The following is a 25,495-nucleotide window of genomic DNA, read 5'->3' as shown; positions in this document are numbered from 1 at the left end:
TACTGACGTGATGAGCTGCGAGTTGTCGTGTCCCCCCCCCTGTGGCCTCTCATGTGCTGTGTGTAGACACGTGTGCATGCAGACATGACACTGACGTGATAAGCTGTGCGTTGTCGTGTCCCCCCCCTGTGGCCTCCCATGTGTTGTGTGTAGACACGTGTGCATGCAGGCGTGTTACTGACGTGATGAGCTGCGCGTTGTCGTGTCCCCCCCCTGTGGCCTCCCATGTGTTGTGTGTAGACACGTGTGCATGCAGGCGTGTTACTGACGTGATAAGCTGTGCGTTGTCGTGTCCCCCCCCTGTGGCCTCCCATGTGTTGTGTGTAGACACGTGTGCATGCAGGCGTGTTACTGACGTGATGAGCTGCGCGTTGTCGTGTCCCCCCCCCTGTGGCCTCCCATGTGTTGTGTGTAGACACGTGTGCATGCAGGCGTGTTACTGACGTGATGAGCTGCGCGTTGTCGTGTCCCCCCCCCTGTGGCCTCCCATGTGTTGTGTGTAGACACGTGTGCATGCAGGCGTGTTACTGACGTGATAAGCTGTGCGTTGTCGTGTCCCCCCCCCTGTGGCCTCCCATGTGTTGTGTGTAGACACGTGTGCATGCAGGCGTGTTACTGACGTGATGAGCTGCGCGTTGTCGTGTCCCCCCCCTGTGGCCTCCCATGTGTTGTGTGTAGACACGTGTGCATGCAGGCGTGTTACTGACGTGATGAGCTGCGCGTTGTCGTGTCCCCCCCCCCCCTGTGGCCTCCCATGTGTTGTGTGTAGACACGTGTGCATGCAGGTGTGTTACTGACGTGATGAGCTGCGAGTTGTCGTGTCCCCCCCCCCCTGTGGCCTCCCATGTGCTGTGTGTAGACACGTGTGCATGCAGACATGACACTGACGTGATAAGCTGCGCGTTGTCGTGTCTCCCCCCCCCCCATGACCTCCTATGTGTTGTGTGTAGACACGTGTGCATGCAGGTGTGTTACTGACGTGATAAGCTGTGCGTTGTCGTGTCTCCCCCCCCCCCCCATGACCTCCTATGTGTTGTGTGTAGACACGTGTGCATGCAGGTGTGTTACTGACGTGATAAGCTGTGCGTTGTCGTGTCTCCCCCCCCCCCCATGACCTCCTATGTGTTGTGTGTAGACACGTGTGCATGCAGGTGTGTTACTGACGTGATAAGCTGTGCGTTGTCGTGTCTCCCCCCCCCCATGACCTCCTATGTGTTGTGTGTAGACACGTGTGCATGCAGGTGTGTTACTGACGTGATAAGCTGTGCGTTGTCGTGTCTCCCCCCCCCCCCATGACCTCCTATGTGTTGTGTGTAGACACGTGTGCATGCAGGTGTGTTACTGACGTGATAAGCTGTGCGTTGTCGTGTCTCCCCCCCCCCATGACCTCCCATGTGCTGTGTGTAGACACGTGTGCATGCAGGCGTGTTACTGACGTGATGAGCTGCGCGTTGTCGTGTTTCTTCTTGCTCTTCAGTTTCTGCTTCCATTGCAGGAAGGAGCGCAGGCTGGCGTTGGCGTCATTTCGCACTTCACATTGGTCACCTGACGTCCAGACCTCCAAGCCAATGAGGGCCACTTTGATGTTCATGGACATGTAAAACTGTGGGTAAGACAGAGGACAACCATTACCACCCATTTCCTGGAGCCTTATGATACTGGTCAGCCTTTTCTTTTTATTATACACAAGAGTTATAAAGCTGAGTATTATTCCACTTTTCAGTTTCTTCAGTAGACATGACAGTAATCCAGCAGACACAAATACTGGAGATAAGTCTGGACCTCATCAAGCTCACCTTGTCCACAAAGTTGGCAATCTCCATGATTCGCAGCTTGGTGTTCCCCAGGTCCATGTTCTGCTTTTGGTACTGTCAGACAAAGAGGCAAAAACTCGCAACATCAAATCCTGCGTATACCGAGGTCTGACGATTATCAGCGGCACAAGGGGGAGCCGAGGAAGCAATATGGAGGAGACAGCAGAGGGAGCGGAGGAAGCAATATGGAGGAGGCAGAGCAGAGGGAGCAATATGGAGGAGACAGCAGAGGGAGCAGAGGAAGCAATATAGAGGAGGGAGCAGAGGAAGGAATATGGAGGAGCAAGCAGAGGGAGCAGAGGAAGCAATATGGAGGAGGCAGTAGAGGAAGCGGAGGAAGGAATATGGAGGAGGAAACAGAGGGAGCGGAGGAAGCAATATGGAGGAGGAAGCAATATGGAAGAGGCAGCAGAGGGAGCGGAGTAAGCAATATGGAGGAGGCAGCAGAGATAGAAATATGGAGGAGGCAGCAGAAGAAGCAATATGGAGGAGGCAGAGCAGAGGGAGCGGAGGAAGCAATATGGAGGAGGCAGCAGAGGGAACAGAGGAAGGAATATGGAGGAGGAAGCAGAGGGAGCGGAGGAAGCAATATGGAGGAGGAAGCAGAGGGAGCGGAGGAAGCAATATGGAGGAGGCAGCAGAGGGACCGGAGGAAGGAATATGAAGGAGGTAGCAGAGGGAGCGAAGGAAGCAATATGGAGGAGGGAGCGGAGGAAAGAATATGAAGGAGGGAGCAGAGGGAGCGGAGGAAGCAATATGGAGGAGGCAACAGAGGGAGCGGAGGAAGCAATACGGAGGAGGAAGCAGAGGGAGTGGAGGAAGCAATATGGAGGAGGCAGCAGAGGGAGCAGAGGTAGGAATATGAAGGATGGAGCAGAGGGAGCGAAGGAAGCAATATGGAGGAGGCAACAGAGGGAGCGGAGGAAGGAATATGGAGGAGGAAGCAGAGGGAGCGAAGGAAGCAATATGGAAGAGGGAGCGGAGGAAGGAATATGAAGGAGGGAGCGGAGGAAGAATATGGAGGAGGCAACAGAGGGAGCGGAGGAAGGAATATGGAGGAGGAAGCAGAGGGAGCGAAGGAAGCAATATGGAGGAGGCAGCAGAGGGAGCGGGGGAAGCAATATGGAGGAGGCAACAGAGGCAGCGGAGGAAGGAATATGGAGGAGGAAGCAGAGGGAGCGAAGGAAGCAATATGGAGGAGGCAGCAGAGGGAGCGGGGGAAGCAATATGGAGGAGGCAACAGAGGGAGCGGAGAAAGCAATATGGAGGAGGCAACAAAGGGAGCGGAGGAAGGAATATGGAGGAGGAAGCAGAGGGAGCGGAGGAAGCAATATGGAGGAGGCAACAGAGGGAGCGGAGGAAGGAATATGGAGTAGGAAGCAGAGGGAGCGGAGGAAGCAATATGGAGGAGGCAACAGAGGGAGCGGAGGAAGGAATATGGAGGAGGAAGCAGAGGGAGCGGAGGAAGCAATATGGAGGAGGCAACAGAGGGAGCGGAGGAAGGAATATGGAGGAGGAAGCAGAGGAAGCGAAGGAAGCAATATGGAGGAGGCAGCAGAGGGAGCGGGGGAAGCAATATGGAGGAGGCAACAGAGGCAGCGGAGGAAGGAATATGGAGGAGGAAGCAGAGGGAGCGAAGGAAGCAATATGGAGGAGGCAACAGAGGGAGCGGAGGAAGCAATATGGAGGAGGCAACAGAGGGAGCGGAGGAAGCAATATGGAGGAGGAAGCAGAGGGAGCGGAGGAAGCAATATGGAGGAGGCAACAGAGGGAGCGGAGGAACGAATATGGAGGAGGAAGCAGAGGGAGCGGAGGAAGCAATATGGAGGAGGCAACAGAGGGAGCGGAGGAAGGAATATGCAGGAGGCAACAGAGGGAGCGGAGGAAGGAATATGGAGGAGGAAGCAGAGGGAGCGAAGGAAGCAATATGGAGGAGGCAACAGAGGGAGCGGAGGAAGCAATACGGAGGAGGAAGCAGAGGGAGTGGAGGAAGCAATATGGAGGAGGCAGCAGAGGGAGCAGAGGTAGGAATATGAAGGAGGGAGCAGAGGGAGCGAAGGAAGCAATATGGAAGAGGGAGTGGAGGAAGGAATATGAAGGAGGGAGCGGAGGAAGAATATGGAGAAGGCAACAGAGGGAGCGGAGGAAGGAATATGGAGGAGGAAGCAGAGGGAGCGAAGGAAGCAATATGGAGGAGGCAGCAGAGGGAGCGGGGGAAGCAATATGGAGGAGGCAACAGAGGCAGCGGAGGAAGGAATATGGAGGAGGAAGCAGAGGGAGCGAAGGAAGCAATATGGAGGAGGCAGCAGAGGGAGCGGGGGAAGCAATATGGAGGAGGCAACAGAGGGAGCGGAGAAAGCAATATGGAGGAGGCAACAGAGGGAGCGAAGGAAGGAATATGGAGGAGGAAGCAGAGGGAGCGGAGGAAGCAATATGGAGGAGGCAACAGAGGGAGCGGAGGAAGAAATATGGAGGAGGAAGCAGAGGGAGCGGAGGAAGCAATATGGAGGAGGCAACAGAGGGAGCGGAGGAAGGAATATGGAAGAGGAAGCAGAGGGAGCGGAGGAAGCAATATGGAGGAGGCAACAGAGGGAGCGGAGGAAGGAATATGGAGGAGGAAGCAGAGGGAGCGAAGGAAGCAATATGGAGGAGGCAGCAGAGGGAGCGGGGGAAGCAATATGGAGGAGGCAACAGAGGCAGCGGAGGAAGGAATATGGAGGAGGAAGCAGAGGGAGCGAAGGAAGCAATATGGAGGAGGCAACAGAGGGAGCGGGGGAAGCAATATGGAGGAGGCAACAGAGGGAGCGGAGGAAGCAATATGGAGGAGGCAACAGAGGGAGCGGAGGAAGCAATATGGAGGAGGAAGCAGAGGGAGCGGAGGAAGCAATATGGAGGAGGCAACAGAGGGAGCGGAGGAACGAATATGGAGGAGGAAGCAGAGGGAGCGAAGGAAGCAATATGGAGGCGGCAGCAGAGAGAGCGGGGGAAGCAATACGGAGGAAGCAGCAGAGGGAGCGGAGGAAGCAATATGGAGGAGGCAACAGAGGGAGCGGAGGAAGGAATATGGAGGAGGAAGCAGAGGGAGCGAAGGAAGCAATATGGAGGAGGCAGCAGAGGGAGCGGGGGAAGCAATATGGAGGAGGCAACAGAGGGAGCGGAGGAAGCAATATGGAGGAGGCAACAACAGAGGGAGCGGAGGAAGCAATATGGAGGAGGAAGCAGAGGGAGCGGAGAAAGCAATATGGAGGAGGCAACAGAGGGAGCGGAGGAAGGAATATGGAGGAGGAAGCAGAGGGAGCGGAGGAAGCAATATGGAGGAGGCAACAGAGGGAGCGGAGGAAGGAATATGGAGGAGGAAGCAGAGGGAGCGAAGGAAGCAATATGGAGGAGGCAGCAGAGAGAGCGGGGGAAGCAATACGGAGGAAGCAGCAGAGGGAGCGGAGGAAGCAATATGGAGGAGGCAACAGAGGGAGCGGAGGAAGGAATATGGAGGAGGAAGCAGAGGGAGCGGGGGAAGCAATATGGAGGAGGCAACAGAGGGAGCGGGGGAAGCAATATGGAGGAGGCAACAGAGGGAGCGGAGGAAGGAATATGGAGGAGGAAGCAGAGGGAGCGGAGGAAGCAATATGGAGGAGGCAGCAGAGGGAGCAGGGGGAAGCAATATGGAGGAGGCAACAGAGGGAGCGGAGGAAGCAATATGGAGGAGGCAACAGAGGGAGCGGAGGAAGCAGAGGGAGCGGAGGAAGCAATATGAAGGAGGCAACAGAGGGAGCAGAGGAAGGAATATGGAGGAGGAAGCAGAGGGAGCGGAGGAAGCAATATGGAGGAGGCAACAGAGGGAGCGGAGGAAGGAATATGGAGGAGGCAACAGAGGGAGCGGGGGAAGCAATACGGAGGAGGCAGCAGAGGGAGCGGAGGAAGGAATATGGAGGAGGCAGCAAAGAAGGAGGATGAGGTAAGGGGATGTGAGGTAAAGGAAGGGGTGGGTACACTGCAAAAAATGTAAGACTGGAAGAGGACCTGTTCCACCAGGCTTACGATCTAAGAGGTGAGGAGACACAGGATATAATGGGAGGGTAGAGGACCTGTCCCATCAGGGTAACAATCTAAAAGGTTGGGAAGACAGGATACAGTAGGAGGGAAGAGAACCTGTCCCATCAGGCTTACAATCTGCGAGGGAACACAGGATACAGTAGGAGGGGAAGAGGACCTGACACAGGTCGGGTTAAGGATGAAGACAGTGAGAGACAGAAGTGATAAGAAACAAGAAGAGGTACACAGAGGAGTAGATGGAGGATGGAGATGGTGAAGTCTCCTCCTATTGGTCAGGTCAGATCTGTATTGGTCACATGGCACAGCACACACTCACCATGGCAAAGTCAGCGACTATATACAGCTCCATATACTTCTGCGCCCCCCACACATTGCGCTTCATCTGTAGAGAGGAGAAAGACGTTAGTCTGGGGGGGTCATTACCTGCTCACTGAACCAACACACAGCCTGCTCCGGGCCTGGCTCTGTTCCGCCTGCTCTGGGCCTGACTCTATACAGCCTGCTCTGGGCCTGACTCTATACAGCCTGCTCTGGGCCTGACTCTATACAGCCTGCTCTGGGCCTGACTCTGTACAGCCTGCGTTGGGCCTGACTCTGTACAGCCTGCTCCGGGCCTGACTCTGTACAGCCTGCTCTGGGCCTGACTCTGTACAGCCTGCTCCGGGCCTGACTCTGTACAGCCTGCTCCGGGCCTGACTCTGTACAGCCTGCTCCGGGCCTGACTCTGTACAGCCTGCTCCGGGCCTGACTCTGTACAGCCTGCTCCGGGCCTGACTCTGTACAGCCTGCTCCGGGCCTGACTCTATACAGCCTGCTCTGAGCCTGACTCTATACAGCCTGCTCTGGGCCTGACTCTATACAGCCTGCTCTGTGCCTGAATCTGTACAGCCTGCTCTGGGCCTGAATCTGTACAGCCTGCTCTGGGCCTGAATCTGTATAGCCTGCTCTGGGTCTGACTCTGTACAGCCTGCTCCGGGCCTGACTCTGTACAGCCTGCTCCGGGCCTGACTCTGTACAGCCTGCTCCGGGCCTGACTCTGTACAGCCTGCTCCGGGCCTGACTCTGTACAGCCTGCTCCGGGCCTGACTCTGTACAGCCTGCTCCGGGCCTGACTCTGTACAGCCTGCTCCGGGCCTGACTCTGTACAGCCTGCTCCGGGCCTGACTCTGTACAGCCTGCTCCGGGCCTGACTCTGTACAGCCTGCTCCGGGCCTGACTCTGTACAGCCTGCTCCGGGCCTGACTCTGTACAGCCTGCTCCGGGCCTGACTCTGTACAGCCTGCTCCGGGCCTGACTCTGTACAGCCTGCTCTGTGCCTGACTCTGTACAGCCTGCTCCGGGCCTGACTCTATACTGCCTGCTCCGGGCCTGACTCTGTACAGCCTGCTCCGGGCCTGACTCAGTACAGCCTGCTCCGGGCCTGACTCTGTACAGCCTGCTCCGGGCCTGACTCTGTACAGCCTGCTCCGGGCCTGACTCTGTACAGCCTGCTCCGGGCCTGACTCTATACAGCCTGCTCCGGGCCTGACTCTATACAGCCCGCTCCGGGCCTGACTCTGTACAGCCTGCTCCGGGCCTGACTCTATACAGCCTGCTCCGGGCCTGACTCTATACAGCCTGCTCCGGGCCTGACTCTATACAGCCTGCTCCGGGCCTGACTCTATACAGCCTGCTCCGGGCCTGACTCTGTACAGCCTGCTCCGGGCCTGACTCTGTACAGCCTGCTCCGGGCCTGACTCTGTACAGCCTGCTCCGGGCCTGACTCTGTACAGCCTGCTCTGGGCCTGACTCTATACAGCCTGCTCTGGGCCTGACTCTATACAGCCCGCTCCGGGCCTGACTCTATACAGCCCGCTCTGGGCCTGACTCTATACAGCCTGCTCTGGGCCTGACTCTATACAGCCTGCTCTGGGCCTGACTCTGTACAGCCTGCTCTGGGCCTGACTCTGTACAGCCTGCTCTGGGCCTGACTCTGTACAGCCTGCTCTGGGCCTGACTCTGTACAGCCTGCTCCGGGCCTGACTCTATACAGCCTGCTCCGGGCCTGACTCTGTACAGCCTGCTCCGGGCCTGACTCTGTACAGCCTGCTCTGGGCCTGACTCTATACAGCCTGCTCCGGGCCTGACTCTGTACAGCCTGCTCCGGGCCTGACTCTGTACAGCCTGCTCCGGGCCTGACTCTGTACAGCCTGCTCCGGGCCTGACTCTATACAGCTTGCTCTGGGCCTGACTCTATACAGCCTGCTCCGGGCCTGACTCTGTACAGCCTGCTCCGGGCCTGACTCTGTACAGCCTGCTCTGGGCCTGACTCTGTACAGCCTGCTCCGGGCCTGACTCTATACAGCCTGACTCTATACAGCCTGCTCCGGGCCTGACTCTATACAGCCTGCTCCGGGCCTGACTCTGTACAGCCTGCTCCGGGCCTGACTCTGTACAGCCTGCTCCGGGCCTGACTCTGTACAGCCTGCTCCGGGCCTGACTCTGTACAGCCTGCTCCGGGCCTGACTCTGTACAGCCTGCTCCGGGCCTGACTCTGTACAGCCTGCTCCGGGCCTGACTCTATACAGCCTGCTCCGGGCCTGACTCTATACAGCCTGCTCCGGGCCTGACTCTGTACAGCCTGCTCCGGGCCTGACTCTGTACAGCCTGCTCCGGGCCTGACTCTGTACAGCCTGCTCCGGGCCTGACTCTATACAGCCTGCTCCGGGCCTGACTCTATACAGCCTGCTCCGGGCCTGACTCTGTACAGCCTGCTCCGGGCCTGACTCTGTACAGCCTGCTCCGGGCCTGACTCTATACAGCCTGCTCCGGGCCTGACTCTGTACAGCCTGCTCCGGGCCTGACTCTGTACAGCCTGCTCTGGGCCTGACTCTATACAGCCTGCTCCGGGCCTGACTCTGTACAGCCTGCTCCGGGCCTGACTCTGTACAGCCTGCTCCGGGCCTGACTCTGTACAGCCTGCTCCGGGCCTGACTCTATACAGCTTGCTCTGGGCCTGACTCTATACAGCCTGCTCCGGGCCTGACTCTGTACAGCCTGCTCCGGGCCTGACTCTGTACAGCCTGCTCTGGGCCTGACTCTGTACAGCCTGCTCCGGGCCTGACTCTATACAGCCTGACTCTATACAGCCTGCTCCGGGCCTGACTCTATACAGCCTGCTCCGGGCCTGACTCTGTACAGCCTGCTCCGGGCCTGACTCTGTACAGCCTGCTCCGGGCCTGACTCTGTACAGCCTGCTCCGGGCCTGACTCTGTACAGCCTGCTCCGGGCCTGACTCTGTACAGCCTGCTCCGGGCCTGACTCTGTACAACCTGCTCCGGGCCTGACTCTATACAGCCTGCTCCGGGCCTGACTCTATACAGCCTGCTCCGGGCCTGACTCTGTACAGCCTGCTCCGGGCCTGACTCTGTACAGCCTGCTCTGGGCCTGACTCTATACAGCCTGCTCCTGGCACTGGGTAAGGTGAGCACAAATCTCAAGAAGCATCTAAAACACGACTCATACTGCTTCTATAATGTCGTTATGTCAGACAGCAGTAATGTATGTTATCCCAGCAGCGCATATGTTGTGCTTTACCATGTTCCCGCAACTCAGAGTTATACTACGGTGACCAGACGTCCCGCATTTGGTGGGACACGTCCCGCTTTATGGGGTCCCCTGTCCCGGGCAGCATTGTGTCCCGGGAAACGTCCCGCGGGCAACAGCTGGACTCTGGCCACCGTCGGAAGGACTCTGGTAGGCGCGGCCACCCAGCTACATTTGCCTCGCCCCCAGCTTGCTCCTCGCCCACCCTCCAATGAGCGCTGATATCGGGCTGCATCAGCCCTACCCCTCAGCGTGCTGTTCCTGCCTGTTAGCTCCGCCCCTAGAGCTCCTCTAATCGGAGCGGCCGCATCAGGCACGCCCCCAACCTGCTGCACACCCTCCGGCAACCACGTGGAGACCAGGCAGCTACACGAGGAGAAGAAATGGGTGAGAGCGCCCTGTCAGTGTCTTCTCCGCTCCTGGTGTCACTATCCCCCACCCAGTCCTTGTCACCCTTCTCCCCCAGTGTCACCCTCCCCCACCCAGTCCTTGTCACCCTTCTCCCTCAGTGTCACTCTCCCCCACCCAGTCCTTGTCACCCTTCTCCCCCAGTGTCACCCTCCCCCACCCAGTCATTGTCACCCTCCTCACCTAGTGTCACCCTCCCCCACCCAGTCGTTGTCACCCTTCTCCACTGGTGTCGCCCTCCCCCACCCAGTCCTTGTCACCCTCCTCACCTAGTGTCACCTTTCTCCACCCAGTCATTGTCACCCTCACCCACACAGTCAGTGTCCTCCTAGCGTTTATTTTGTGCTGACATGTTGCGCACATTGCAATTATTTTGTGCTGACATGTTTCTCCAATTGCTTTTATTTTGTACTGACATGTTGCCCGCAGTGCGTTTATTTTGTACTGACATGTTTGCCCGCATTGCGTTTATTTTGTGCTGACATGTTTGCCCGCATTGCGTTTATTTTGTGCTGACATGTTTGCCCGCAGTGCGTTTATTTTGTGCTGACATGTTTGCCCGCATTGCGTTTATTTTGTGCTGACATGTTGCCCACATTGCGTTTATTTTGTACTGACATGTTGCCCGCATTGCGTTTATTTTGTACTGACATGTTTGCCCGCATTGCGTTTATTTTGTACTGACATGTTTGCCCGCATTGCGTTTATTTTGTACTGACATGTTTGCCCGCATTGCGTTTATTTTGTGCTGACATGTTTGCCCGCATTGTGTTTATTTTGTGCTGACATGTTTGCCCGCAGTGCGTTTATTTTGTGCTGACATGTTTGCCCGCATTGTGTTTATTTTGTGCTGACATGTTTGCCCGCAGTGCGTTTATTTTGTGCTGACATGTTTGCCCGCAGTGCGTTTAATTTGTGCTGACATGTTTGCCCGCAGTGCGTTTATTTTGTACTGACATGTTTGTCCGCAGTGCGTTTATTTTGTACTGACATGTTTGCCCGCATTGCGTTTAATTTGTGCTGACATGTTTGCCCGCAGTGCGTTTATTTTGTACTGACATGTTTGCCCGCATTGCGTTTATTTTGTACTGACATGTTTGCCCGCAGTGCGTTTATTTTGTACTGACATGTTTGCCCGCAGTGCGTTTATTTTGTGCTGACATGTTTGTCCGCAGTGCGTTTATTTTGTACTGACATGTTTGCCCGCATTGCGTTTATTTTGTACTGACATGTTTGCCCGCATTGCGTTTATTTTGTGCTGACATGTTTGCCCGCATTGCGTTTATTTTGTGCTGACATGTTTGCCCGCATTGCGTTTATTTTGTGCTGACATGTTTGCCCGCAGTGCGTTTATTTTGTGCTGACATGTTTGCCCGCAGTGCGTTTATTTTGTGCTGACATGTTTGCCCGCAGTGCGTTTATTTTGTGCTGACATGTTTGCCCGCAGTGCGTTTATTTTGTACTGACATGTTTGCCCGCAGTGCGTTTATTTTGTGCTGACATGTTTGTCCGCAGTGCGTTTATTTTGTACTGACATGTTTGCCCGCATTGCGTTTATTTTGTACTGACATGTTTGCCCGCAGTGCGTTTATCTTGTACTGACATGTTTGCCCGCATTGCGTTTATTTTGTACTGACATGTTTGCCCGCATTGCGTTTATTTTGTGCTGACATGTTTGCCCGCATTGCGTTTATTTTGTGCTGACATGTTTGCCCGCATTGCGTTTATTTTGTGCTGACATGTTTGCCCGCAGTGCGTTTATTTTGTGCTGACATGTTTGCCCGCAGTGCGTTTATTTTGTGCTGACATGTTTGCCTGCAGTGCGTTTATTTTGTGCTGACATGTTTGTCCGCAGTGCGTTTATTTTGTACTGACATGTTTGCCCGCAGTGCGTTTATTTTGTACTGACATGTTTGCCCGCATTGCGTTTATTTTGTGCTGACATGTTTGCCCGCAGTGCGTTTATTTTGTGCTGACATGTTTGCCCGCAGTGCGTTTATTTTGTACTGACATGTTTGCCCGCATTGCGTTTATTTTGTACTGACATGTTTGCCCGCATTGCCTTTATTTTGTGCTGACATGTTGCCCGCATTGCGTTTATTTTGTACTGACATGTTTGCCCGCAGTGCGTTTATTTTGTACTGACATGTTTGCCCACATTGCGTTTATTTTGTGCTGACATGTTGCCCGCATTGCGTTTATTTTGTACTGACATGTTTGCCCGCAGTGCGTTTATTTTGTACTGACATGTTTGCCCACATTGCGTTTATTTTGTACTGACGTTGCCCGCATTGCGTTTATTTTGTGCTGACATGTTGCCTATTGCGTTTATTTTCTGGTGTCCGGGGTAACTGTTACTGCATTTATTATTTAATGGTCATAGATGGCTATGTTTGCTGCTTTGTGGTTACGGTATACTATTAGCATCACACAGTTTCTGCACACCCATGATACAAAGTCTCGTTTGACCACATCATGGCATAAGCACTGCTTTCTTATGCCTCGCTGTTACATCATTACATTAGCTCCGCCCATACAATGTCATGGCCTCGCCCATTTTTCGGCGCGGTGCGCTGCACGCGCCGCATCCGCCGCCCCCAGTCTTCGTCGCTGTGTGCTCCTCAGCCCCCCCCACTTTTCGCCCCCTTCCCCCCCCCCACAAAAATCTGGTCACTCTAGTTATACACATGTCACACAGCTTTCATAGAGCCTGCTAAGCTTTACACACTCCATCTGTGCACGGCCAAGATAATAAAAACACCCCATTTAGACTAAAACATCTTTGTATTATTTGCCTGACATTCAACTTTATGAATTTACATCTCTGATGAGCTATGTGCATTTATTAAAAAACCACTAGATGGCGACATAATCCATGCAGTGAGGCAGCCTGAGCCTTTCAACCTAGTTAGGGCCCTTTACCACTAGAGGCAATTTGATTCAAATCGCAAAAGACTGCCAATTTAACATATGAATCGCGGTAGGTATTTTCCAATACCACGATTGGATTTTCTGCAAAGCGCAATCGCTTTCTGGATCGATTTTGAGAGCGATTGTGCAATGCAAATGCATTGCGTATGAAGAATTGCAATCCCATAACAAAATTAATGAAAAATCGCAATCACTGGCGTTTGTGATTTGCGATTGCTAGTAGAAAAGAGCCCTTAAAGTGGAGCTGAACTCTTGCACAGGACAGAAGGAAAACAGAGAGAAATGCACCCTGTATGTATTTAGAGAGTTTAGCCGGTCTAATTCCCCCTCATCTGTGACTAATAACTAAATTATAATTTAATCTCTCAGCTGTGTCAGCTCAGGAATCTCTTCTGCCACAGCAGAGCAGCTAATTTGTAAACACAGGATGTTAGCCCTATGTCTGCTTCCATGAAAGCAGGAAGTAGACACACTGCAGATTCATTTGCAGGATTTGTATCGGCTGTAACAAAGAAATGTTTTCTTTTTATGGTTATTATGCTGTTGCTTTTCTTTTACAGCAGAGAGGAAGTTCTGAGTTCAGGTTCACTTTAAAATGAACCCGAGGTGTGAGACCTATGGAAGCTGCCATATTTTTTTCCCTCTTAAACAATACCAGTTGCCTGGCAGCCCTGCTGGTCTATTTGGCTGCAGTAGTGTCTGAATCACACACCAGAAACAAGCATACAGATAATCCAGTCCGATCTGACAATAATGTCACAAACACCTGATCTGCTGCATGCTTGTTCAGGGGCTATGGCTGAAAGTATTAGAGGCAGAGGATCAGTAGGACAGCCAGGCAACTGGTATTGTTTAAAAGGAAATAAATATGGCAGCCTTCCTATCCCTCTTACGTCGGGTTTCCTTAACCTCCTGAGCGATAATCCCGAGCTGAGCTCGGGGTACGTCGCGCAGGAGGAGTTCTCAGGCCCTGGTGGGCCGATTTGCATAATTTTTTTTTTGTTACACGCAGCTAGCACTTTGCTAGCTGCGTGTAACTTGCGATCGCCGCTGCTCGCCGCCGATCCGCCGCTACCCGCCGTGCCGCGCAGCCCCCCCCCTCCCCGACCTCTTGCGCAGCCTGGCCAATCAGTGCCAGGCAGCGCTGAGGGGTGGATCGGAACTCCCTCTGATGTCACGACGTCCATGACGTCGGTGACGTCATCCTGCCCCGTCGCCATGGCGACCGGGGAAGCCCAGCAGGAAATCCCGTACTGAACGGGATTTCCTGCTTACTCTGATCGCCAAAGGCGATCGGAGTGGGTGGGGGGATGCCGCTGCGCTGCGGCTATCATTTAACGAGCCCAGGGCTCGCTACATGATTTTAAAAATAATTTTTTTAAAAAAAATAGTGCTGCGCCCCCTCCTGGGCGATATAATTGTATCACCCAGAGGGTTAAATACCTCCAGTATAAAATGATTGAGCTTGACATGCCAGGCTGTGTCTTAGGGAAGCCCCAGGCAAGTATGGAACCTGAGACACTTCTCGTCTCTGGTGCACTTTAACTACTTCACTACCCAGTTCAGCTCAACTGTGATTACTTTGGCAATAACTCTATCAATAATTATCACAACTAAATTATATAAATATATATATTATTTTTTTTATTTTTTTTTTTCAGGACAAATAAGGCTTTTTGTGGCTGGTATTTGTTATTATTAGGAATTACCTTATTTTCTATGCATTTTAAAAGGAAAATAAGGAAAAAAGTGAAAAAATACACAATTTATCCACATTCATAGATTATAGCTTTAATGTAAACAGTTCTATTGTACATTAAACCCATAAATTTTATTTGTCTATCCCTCCTGTTTATTCAAACAGTTCATTTGTTTTGATAATGTATTAGATGTAACAATTAAGTAATGTACACAATCTGCTACTGTCTGCTCCTGGAATGTGTATTTTACACTTGTTTACTAATTAACTCTGTCATTGAATTCCCTGGGAGGAGGAGAGTGGTTTGCTGTCATTATTTTACAACTCTGTAGTGATGTTATCAGGTCAGTGATAAATAAACAGTGTTATCTCAGATTTTGTAGGGCGGAGAGTGCAGATTCTTATTTTAAGGTCATAGGGACCGCAAGTCGTTAATGCTGCAGGATTGGGAGTCTTATGGTTATTATTTACTGTATACAGCGCCGACACCTTCAGCATAGTCTTGTCACCTGAGGCAGAGTTACTTATTTGCCTGATCCAGCCTAACACAGGTGACGGACCTCCTCCTTACCCAGCAGTGCCCAGGCTGTCCTGTACATGGTGCTCTTACCCTGTGGTGCCCAGGCTGGGATATGAAGTCACTGAGGTGAGAGGTGGTGCTTTCTGATTGGTGGTCGTCATGGCCGCATCCTCCGGCCTTGATGGGAAGATGCTCTGTGCGGTACAGCATGTGAGTCCTGGATCCCGGTGCTGTAAGCGGGTGGAGGTAGAAGCTGTTGCTGGAGTTCTGGACAATGAGGCCGCTGAGGATAGACAGAGAGGATGATGGGAGATTCTCACATGTGGTAACAAGAGATAAGAAGAAAATCCAGATAGATCTTCACATGACTAAGGCTAGCTATACACTGCGAGACTTAAATCTCCTTCAATTCGATTTTGTTCAAAATGTCAGTAGAAATCTGGATTTCCGCTCCTCAGATCGCTACAAAACTAGAGGTCGAGGTTTACAGATTCTGCTACACTTTTTTAAAGATTGGGTGGTGTAAAGGTGGCCACTAATGATACAATGTGCTGAACGATCGATTACAAACGATTCTTTGTATGAACAATTGTAAATGATCATTTTGGACCACTAATGGACAAAAATCTCCAAACCAATTTGATCAGATTGAACCGAAATTCAGATCGATTTCGTTAATCTGATCAGATTGGTTTGGAGATTTTAGTCCCATTAGTGGTCCCAAACAATCATTTACAATCGTTCATATGAAGAATCGTTCATAATCAATCGATCAGCAAATTGTATCATTAGTGGCCACTTTAAGGCAGGATACTACACATGGTTTTCTGATCGAGGGATATCAGTCGCTTGCCAATGCGAGTTACGTCTGCATAGTGTAACATTAGCATAAGGGGAGGGGCATATTTTATGTCCAATTCACCCATATTTATTTTAGATATTCTAACAATTCTATTGTAAACAAATTTTCCAGGTTTATTAAGCAGATCGGCTGCCTTTATATCAGCTGCAGGGTGGGAAAAACATCTGATTGGTGGAGAGAGCTGACTACACACATCCAATTATGATTGGCCAACACTGGCCAATGTTTTCCACTTGCATGTCATATGAGAGCTTATCTATGCAATCTATACAATGGTCCTCATACTGCATGGAGGAGGTAAAATGTATAAGTCATTGGCCAATAAAAATTGGATGTATGTGCAAGGCTTATCCCATAAGCTGCTTCAATAGAGTTATCTGGTTTGAGATGAGTGCTTTGCTTTTGACCTCAGTCGGCAGAACTCGTCGTGCTGTAAATTCAATTCTTGGAATGCTTTGATGTCTCTCTACTAGCAGAAAATATAGAAACTGTAAGCAGACATCCTCTGTTATTGTCACACACTGCCCCCTAGTGACAAGTGGCCATAAATACACCTTACAGCAGTACTAGTTAGAAGCAAGGGAAATGTAACAAATAAATAAAAGAAAATTGATAGAATAAATTGGCCTGGAGCACTTGCAAGCTTCAAGGGGGTGGCTGGATAGTGTAATGGTTAAGGGCTCTGCCTCTGACATGGGCGACCTGGGTTCGAATCTCGGCTCTGCCTGTTCAGTAAGCCAGCACCTATTCAGTAGGAGACCTTGGGCAAGTCTCCCTAACACTAAGACTGCCTATAGAGCGCGTCCCAGTGGCTGCAGCTCTGGCGCTTTGAGTCCGCCAGGAGAAAAGCACGATATAAATGTTCTGTGTTTGTTTGTTTGTTTGTAAATACATTATTTGCTAAAGGCTTAAAGGGACACTGTAGGAGGTCAGGGGAAAATGAGTTGAACTTACCCGGGGCTTCTAATGGTCCTCCGCAGACATCCTGTGCCCATGCAGCCACTCCCCAATGCTCCGGCCCCGCCTCCGGTTTACTTCTGGAATTTCTGACTTTAAAGTCAGAAAACCACTGCGCCTGCACGCCCGTGTCCTCGCTCCCGCTGATGTCACCAGGAGTGTACTGCGCAGACACAGACCATACTGGGCCTGCGCTGTGCACTCTTGATGTCATCAGCGGGAGCGAGGACACGGCAATGCAGGCGCAGTGGTTTTCTGACTTTAAAGTCAGAGATTCCAGAAGTGAACCGGAGGTGGGGCCAGAGCATCGGGGAGTGGCTGCGCGGGCACAGGATGGCTGTGGGGGGCCATTAGAAGCCCCGGGTAACTTCAGCTCATTTTCCCCCAATCCCCCTACAGTATCCCTTTAAGCCTCTTCCAAGCCTAGTCATAAGCAGGAAACAACATACTTCTGTTTTACAAGATAAAAACAGACTGATTGTGTGGGGCCCACAGACATGACAATTCTTCAGTCAATATTGATGGTTTTCATTAGGACAAACTGAAAATTATCTCATTGCCATCAAACAAAAATACACAAAAGTGATCATTTAATTTCATTTTGACCTGATCAGCAGCCACAGCATAGAAGAGAAAATGGGATTTAATTTAAAGGTCTTGATTCTAACTTGACTGGATGATCTAATCTCCTAGAATAACACTGAGAGGAAGACAACCCACAGGAAGTGTAAAATGATCATTTTACGCATCCTTTGGGGGTGCCGCCCGCCCTCCCAGTGGTACAACTTAGAACCTCCATGAGGTTTGATTTTTAGTTTGAACAATTGTTCCCTTTTAGGTTTTCCCATCTTTTATCCCTTTTTTGGAGTGCGACCTAACCACACAAGCAAGTCAACCCTCCCTCAGTGGTCATTCCACCACCTTCAGGCGATAATCCATGGTTGCTGTTCTGCATTGCGGTGTTGTGAGTACCCTATTTGCTTTTTTTCTTTCCTTTCTACATTACTTTACCTACTTCACCATAAGAGGCACCTGGACCTCTCCTGTTTTTAATCTCCCCCTGAAAGATAGGTATTCCAGACCCCCATCATTTAATCACCAGAATGTTTGGATTTCCACGTGTGGGAACTATTAGAGGTCTCCCAAACCTGCCTCGGAGCGGGGTAGAATTTGAACGGGTTTGTGCTGAAAGTGCCTCTCTGGTCCACTCCTCTGAGGACTGTTAGTGACATGCATTATTCACGGCACTGTGCTGTGTCAGCGCTGTATAAACACACAGTAATGACCACAGTTACCTGATTCCTGTGCAGGTGGTGAGGACCACCGAGGACTGGTCATTATCCCGGACCCGGCCGTGGTAGAAGCAGTGCGTCTGCGGGGGAAACCACCAGATATGTTACAGAGGAGGTGAGACAAAGTAATACACACAGTGTTGGAAAATAATAAAAATGTTATTTCCAAAAATCTTTACAGATAAATTGTTTCATTTCTTTTTATCACCTATCACAACTCCAGCAGACCACAGGTTTACATGCTCTCTGTTGTATTGCCTTTAAATTGTTTAAACTGTGCCAAACTTTTTGCGTAGCCTACCACAAGCTTCATACAATAAGTAGCTGGGATTTGGTAGATGATTGTGGTGTAACCGGAACAGGTTTGTAGGCCTCCTTGCTCAACAATACTGGTGTAACTGGGACAGGTTTGTAGGCCTCCTTGCTCAACAATACTGGTGTAACTGGGACAGGTTTGTAGGCCTCCTTGCTCAACAATACTGGTGTAACTGGGACAGGTTTGTAGGCCTCCTTGCTCAACAATACTGGTGTAACTGGGACAGGTTTGTAGGCCTCTATGCTCAACCCTACTGGTGTAACTGGGACAGGTTTGTAGGCCTCCTTGCTCAACAATGGTGTAACTGGGACAGGTTTGTAGGCCTCCTTGCTCAACAATACTGGTGTAACTGGGACAGGTTTGTAGGCCTCCTTGCTCAACAATACTGGTGTAACTGGGACAGGTTTGTAGGCCTCCTTGCTCAACAAAACTGGTGTAACTGGGACAGGTTTGTAGGCCTCCTTGCTCAACAAAACTGGTGTAACTGGGACAGGTTTGTAGGCCTCCTTGCTCAACAATACTGGTGTAACTGGGACAGGTTTGTAGGCCTCCTTGCTCAACAATGGTGTAACTGGGACAGGTTTGTAGGCCTCCTTGCTCAACAAAACTGGTGTAACTGGGACAGGTTTGTAGGCCTCCTTGCTCAAACACATTGGTGGAACTGGGACAGGCCTCATAGCTTGCACACACTGGTGTACCATGACTATGGTAGGATTAGATTGTGAGCTCCTCTGAGGACAGTCAGTGACAGAACTACTATGTACTCTGTACAGTGCTGCAGAATATGTCAGTTCTATATAAATAATAATAATAATAATAATAATATGGTAGGACATCAGACTATGACTATGGTAGGGATTAGAGTGTGAGCTCCTCTGAGGACCGTCAGTGACATGACTATGCACTCTGTAATGTGCTGCAGAAGATGTCAGTGCTATATAAATACATAATAATAATATGGTAGGACGTTAGGCTATGACTATGGTAGGGATTAGTGGGTGAGCTCCTCTGAGGACAGTCAGTGACATGACTATGTACTCTGTAATGTGCTGCAGGAGATGTCAGTGCTATATAAATACATAATAATAATATGATAGGACATTATACTATGACTATGGTAGGATTAGAGTGTGAGCTCCTCTGAGGACAGTCAGTGACATGATTATGCACTCTGTAATGTGCTGCAGGAGATGTCAGTGCTATATAAATACATAATAATATGGTAGGACATCAGACTATGACTATGGTAGGATTAGACTGTGAGCTCCTCTGAGGACTGTCAGTGACATGACTATGTACTCTGTAATGTACTGCAGAAGATGTCAGTGCTATATAAATACATAATAATAATATGGGAGGACATTAGACTATGACTATGGTAGGATTAGATTGTGAGCTCCTCTGAGGACAGTCAGTGACATGACTATGTACTCTGTACAGTGCTGCAGAAGATGTCAGTGCTATATAAATGCATAATAATAATATGGTAGGACATTAGACTATGACTATGGTAGGATTAGAGTGTGAGCTCCTCTGAGGACAGTCAGTGACATGACTATGTACTCTGTAATGTACTGCAGAAGATGTCAGTGCTATATAAATACATAATAATAATATAGTAGGACATTAGGTTATGACTATGGTAGGGATTAGAGTGTGAGCTCTGCTGAGGACAGTCAGTGACATGACTATGTACTCTGTAATGTGCTGCAGAAGATGTCAGTGCTATATAAATACATAATAATAATATGGTAGGACATTAGACAATGACTATGGTAGGATTAGAGTGTGAGCTCCTCTGACGACAGTCAGTGACATGACTATGTACTCTGTAATGTGCTGCAGAAGATGTCAGTGCTATATAAATACATAATAATAATATGGTAGGACATTACACTATGACTATGGTAGGATTAGAGTGTGAGCTCCTCTGAGGACAGTCAGTGACATGACTATGTACTCTGTAATGTACTGCAGAAGATGTCAGTGCTATATAAATACATAATCATAATATGATAGGACATTAGACAATGACTATGGTTAGGATTAGAGTGTGAGCTCCTCTGAGGACAGTCAGTGACATGACTATGTACTCTGTAATGTGCTGCAGAAGATGTCAGTGCTATATAAATACATAATCATAATATGGTAGGACATTAGACTATGACTATGGTAGGATTAGAGTGTGAGCTCCTCTGAGGACAGTAAGTGACATGACTATGTACTCTGTAATGTGCTGCAGAAGATGTCAGTGCTATATAAATACATAATAATAATATGGTAGGACATTAGACAATGACTATGGCAGGATTAGAGTGTGAGCTCCTCTGAGGACAGTCAGTGACATGACTATGTACTCTGTAATGTGCTGCAGAAGATGTCAGTGCTATATAAATACATAATAATAATATGGTAGGACATTAGACAATGACTATGGTAGGATTAGATTGTGAGCTCCTCTGAGGACAGTCAGTGACATGACTATGTACTCTGTAATGTGCTGCAGAAGGTGTCAGTGCTATATAAATACATAATAATAATATGGTAGGACATTAGACAATGACTATGGTAGGATTAGATTGTGAGCTCCTCTGAGGACAGTCAGTGACATGACTATGTACTCTGTAATGTGCTGCAGAAGGTGTCAGTGCTATATAAATACATAATAATTATATGGTAGGACATTAGACTATGATTATGGTAGGATTAGAGTGTGAGCTCCTCTGAGGACAGTCAGTGACATGACTATGTACTCTGTAATGTGCTGCAGAAGGTGTCAGTGCTATATAAATACATAATAATAATATGGTAGGACAATAGACTATGACTATGGTAGGATTAGAGTGTGAGCTCCTCTGAGGACAGTCAGTGACATGACTATGTACTCTGTAATGTGCTGCAGGAGATGTCAGTGCTATATAAATACATAATAATAATATGGCAGGACATTAGACTATGACTATGGTAGGATTAGAGTGTGAGCTCCTCTGAGGACAGTCAGTGACATGACTATGTACTCTGTAATGTGCTGCACAAGGTGTCAGTGCTATATAAATACATAATAATAATATGGTAGGACAATAGACTATGACTATGGTAGGATTAGAGTGTGAGCTCCTCTGAGGACAGTCAGTGACATGACTATGTACTCTGTAATGTGCTGCAGAAGATGTCAGTGCTATATAAATACATAATAATACGGTAGGATATTAGACTATGACTATGGTAGGATTAGATTGTGTGATCCTCTGAGGACAGTCAGTGACATGACTATGTACTCTGTAATGTGCTGCAGAAGGTGTCAGTGCTATATAAATACATAATAATAATATGGCAGGACATTAGACTATGACTATGGTAGGATTAGACTGTGAGCTCCTCTGAGGACAGTCAGTGACATGACTATGTACTCTGTAATGTGCTGCAGAAGATGCCGGTGCTATATAAATACATAATAATAATATGGCAGGACATTAGACTATGACTATGGTAGGATTAGACTGTGAGCTCCTCTGAGGACAGTCAGTGGCATGACTATGTACTCTGTAATGTGCTGCAGAAGATGTCAGTGCTATATAAATACATAATAATAATATGGGAGGACATTAGACTATGACTATGGTAGGATTAGATTGTGAGCTCCTCTGAGGACAGTCAGTGACATGACTATGTACTCTGTAATGTGCTGCAGGAGATGTCAGGGCTATATAAATACATAATAATAATATGGTAGGACATTAGACAATGACTATGGCAGGATTAGAGTGTGAGCTCCTACAAATACACATAACTCACCGTGTGATTTGGGGTCACTGTCACCATCTCGCCCTCTGCAGTATAATGTGTCTCAGTAAATCCCGGGGCTAACAGGAGGCTGCCAAGAAAACAGGACAGTCATCATTCTGCTAGGTGATATTTTTACACCTTATTATATTAATATTAAATGCATTTTAAGCAAGAGAAATATGTACAGTACTTTTCAACTACTTGGCTTGGGATCTCAGTCTGGGCCACACCCCCGTCTGGGCCACACCCCCACCTCCTGCTATGTGTCCTGACACAGCCTGCAGACTATGGGTGATACTAGAGAAATAAGTCATGGAATAGATACACTCTGTCCACGGTAATTACTGTACTTGGACATAACTCTCTGTCTGTGGGCATAGTGGCAAAGTGGGAGGTGGGGCAGGAGAATTAGTTGGGCATTAGGGCAGACCGTTCTACAGCTGCCTCTCTTTTCCAACCTATTTGAGATGATCAATGACAGGCAAATAATTCTGAGCTGGTACAAAATTATGCTTATTTTTTATGCAAATGTCAGCTTGAAAAAGGACCAATCAAATCCCACCTCTGCTTCCTTCGATCGGTCCATTTTCAAGCTACAGGAACTTGCATAAATGACTCGCAGTGATTTGCATTTCATTGACTGACTGTCTCTGCCAGTTAATAGCAGTGCTGTAATGTGTCTGCACAGAATTGAGGTGTGATAAGTTGACAGGCGGGGAGTGTGCCGTTTACAGATCTCTTCTCATCTGGACAATGTTATTCCTGCTGTTCCAGCTCTTTATATTGCAGTAATTAAAAAAAACAACATTTTATTTCAGCTTATAAAGGGACCCGGGAGTCAAACTCATGACCTCATGCTTCACAGTCAGCAGAGAAAGTCCAGAGGTACTGCCCCTGACTGTGAAGCATGATCTCATGAGTTTGACTCCAAGGTCAGAGGAAAAAAAAAGAAAATATTTAAGTATTTGGGATGTGACTCCCGGGTCAGATAGAGGTAGCCTACATCTAGCGATTTTGCATTGAGTGATTAAGCAATCGATTTTATAAGACAATCATTTTCAGTGTGGTTGACTGAAAACCGATTGACTAGTGGCCCACACACTACAAGCAAGATCCTATATGATTTCCCTTCACTAATTGAGCTAAAAGATGTTGAGCCTCCATGCTCTGAATCCAAAAATCAATTCTTTATCGATCGAAATCATGTAAACGGAAGTCGATTCTTTAATGTTTGACCGATATCTACCACCCAGCTCAATCGATAAATCGTCACGATTCACCTTGATACCGGTTACCATAATAATTGTCAATCACGCATACTGGAACACACTGGATCCTCTCTTGATTCAGTAAGATTATTGAATTGGTTGGTCGATCTGGCTGTCAAATTGCTAGATGTTTGGCCAACTTTAGCGTTGAAGTAAATGTTGGGCAGTTATCGGCTGTGCGTTTCAATGGTAAATCAGCTTGTGGTCTCTGCAGAGGGCCGACATAAAGGACATAACAGGCTTGGTAGTGAACTATGAGGATTATACGGGACTTCATACATGTTCAGCCCCCTCTTGTGATGGTGCTGTAGGCAGCTGCCTGTATGTCTGGCCTCTCTGGTGACAGCTGTGGTGAGGCACTGAGGACCTGCATCTCCTGCTCTCTCATCACCCCTCTCTTGTGATGGTGCTGTAGGCAGCTGCCTGTATGTCTGGCCTCTCTGGTGACAGCTGTGGTGAGGCACTGAGGACCTGCATCTCCTGCTCTCTCATCACCCCCTTCTTGTGGCGGTGCTGTAGGCAGCTGCCTGTATGTCTGGCCTTTCTGGTGACAGCTGTGGTGACACACTGAGGACCTGCATCTCCTGCTCTCTCATCACCCCCCTCTTGTGGCCGTGCTGTAGGCAGCTGCCTGTATGTCCGGCCTCTCTGGTGACAGCTGTGGTGACACACTGAGGACCTGTATCTCCTGCTCTCTCATCACCCCCCTCTTGTGGTGGTGCTGTAGGCAGCTGCCTGTATGTCTGGCCTCTCTGGTGACAGCTGTGGTGAGGCACTGAGGACCTGTATCTCTGGCTCTCTCATCACCCCCCTCTTGTGGTGGTGCTGTAGGCAGCTGCCTGTGTGTCTGGCCTCTCTGGTGACAGCTGTGGTGAGGCACAGAGGACCTGCATCTCTGGCTCTCTCATCACCCCCCCCTCTTGTGGTGGTGCTGTAGGCAGCTGCCTGTATGTCTGGCTCTCTCATCACCCCCCTCTTGTGGTGGTGCTGTAGGCAGCTGCCTGTATCTCTGGCTCTCTCATCACCCCCCTCTTGTGGTGGTGCTGTAGGCAGCTGCCTGTATGTCTGGCCTCTCTGGTGACAGCTGTGGTGAGGCACTGAGGACCTGCATCTCTGGCTCTCTCATCACCCCCCTCTTGTGGTGGTGCTGTAGGCAGCTGCCTGTGTGTCTGGCCTCTCTGGTGACAGCTGTGGTGAGGCACTGAGGACCTGTATCTCTGACTCTCTCATCACCCCCCTCTTGTGGTGGTGCTGTAGGCAGCTGCCTGTATGTCTGGCCTCTCTGGTGACAGCTGTGGTGAGGCACTGAGGACCTGTATCTCTGGCTCTCTCATCACCCCCCTCTTGTGGTGGTGCTGTAGGCAGCTGCCTCTATGTCGGGCCTCTCTGGTGACAGCTATGGTAACGCACTGAGGACCTGCATCTCCTGCTCTCTCATCACCCCCCCTCTTGTGGCGGTGCTGTAGGCAGCTGCCCGTATGTCTTGCCTCTCTGGTGACAGCTATGGTAACACACTGAGGACCTGCATCTACTGCTCTCTCATCACCCCCCTCTTGTGGTGGTGCTGTAGGCAGCTGCCCCTATGTCGGGCCTCTCTGGTGACAGCTATGGTAACACACTGAGGACCTGCATCTCCTGCTCTCTCATCACCCCCCTCTTGTGGCGGTGCTGTAGGCAGCTGCCTGTGTGTCTGGCCTCTCTGGTGACAGCTGTGGTGACGCACTGAGGACCTGCATCTCCTGCTCTTTCATCACCCCCGTCTTGTGATGGTGCTGTAGGCAGCTGCCTGTATGTCTGGCCTCTCTGGTGACAGCTGTGGTGAGGCACTGAGGACCTGTATCTCTGGCTCTCTCATCACCCCCCTCTTGTGGCGGTGCTGTAGGCAGCTGCCTGTATGTGTGGCCTCTCTGGTGACAGCTGTGGTGAGGCACTGAGGACCTGTATCTCCTGCTCTCTCATTACCCCCCTCTTGTGGCCGTGCTGTAGGCAGCTGCCTGTATGTCT

The 25,495-nt window shown here is 50.0% G+C and overlaps 1 protein-coding gene across 2 annotated transcripts in view; it reads right to left on the bottom strand.

Annotated features, from left to right (window-relative positions):
- The window catches only part of LOC137562347 (disintegrin and metalloproteinase domain-containing protein 33-like), a 164,564-nt gene that overhangs the window by 43,022 nt on the left and 96,047 nt on the right, over nucleotides 1-25,495 (bottom strand). For both annotated transcript variants that reach the window (XR_011030119.1, XM_068273686.1), the window contains exons 4-9: nucleotides 22,233-22,311; nucleotides 18,125-18,201; nucleotides 15,101-15,293; nucleotides 6,184-6,249; nucleotides 1,797-1,868; nucleotides 1,437-1,603 (exon numbers count right to left, since the gene is read on the bottom strand). Coding sequence is in view for 1 of the 2 variants with exons in the window: in XM_068273686.1 (XP_068129787.1) it covers nucleotides 1,437-1,603; nucleotides 1,797-1,868; nucleotides 6,184-6,249; nucleotides 15,101-15,293; nucleotides 18,125-18,201; nucleotides 22,233-22,311 (654 nt within the window). In the remaining variant the exon portion in view is untranslated. The remainder of the gene's footprint in view (nucleotides 1-1,436; nucleotides 1,604-1,796; nucleotides 1,869-6,183; nucleotides 6,250-15,100; nucleotides 15,294-18,124; nucleotides 18,202-22,232; nucleotides 22,312-25,495) is intronic.

This window comes from Hyperolius riggenbachi, chromosome 1 (assembly GCF_040937935.1).
Source record: "Hyperolius riggenbachi isolate aHypRig1 chromosome 1, aHypRig1.pri, whole genome shotgun sequence".
Classification (NCBI taxonomy): Eukaryota; Metazoa; Chordata; class Amphibia; order Anura; family Hyperoliidae; genus Hyperolius; species Hyperolius riggenbachi.
This window is presented reverse-complemented; position numbering and strand designations above follow the sequence as displayed.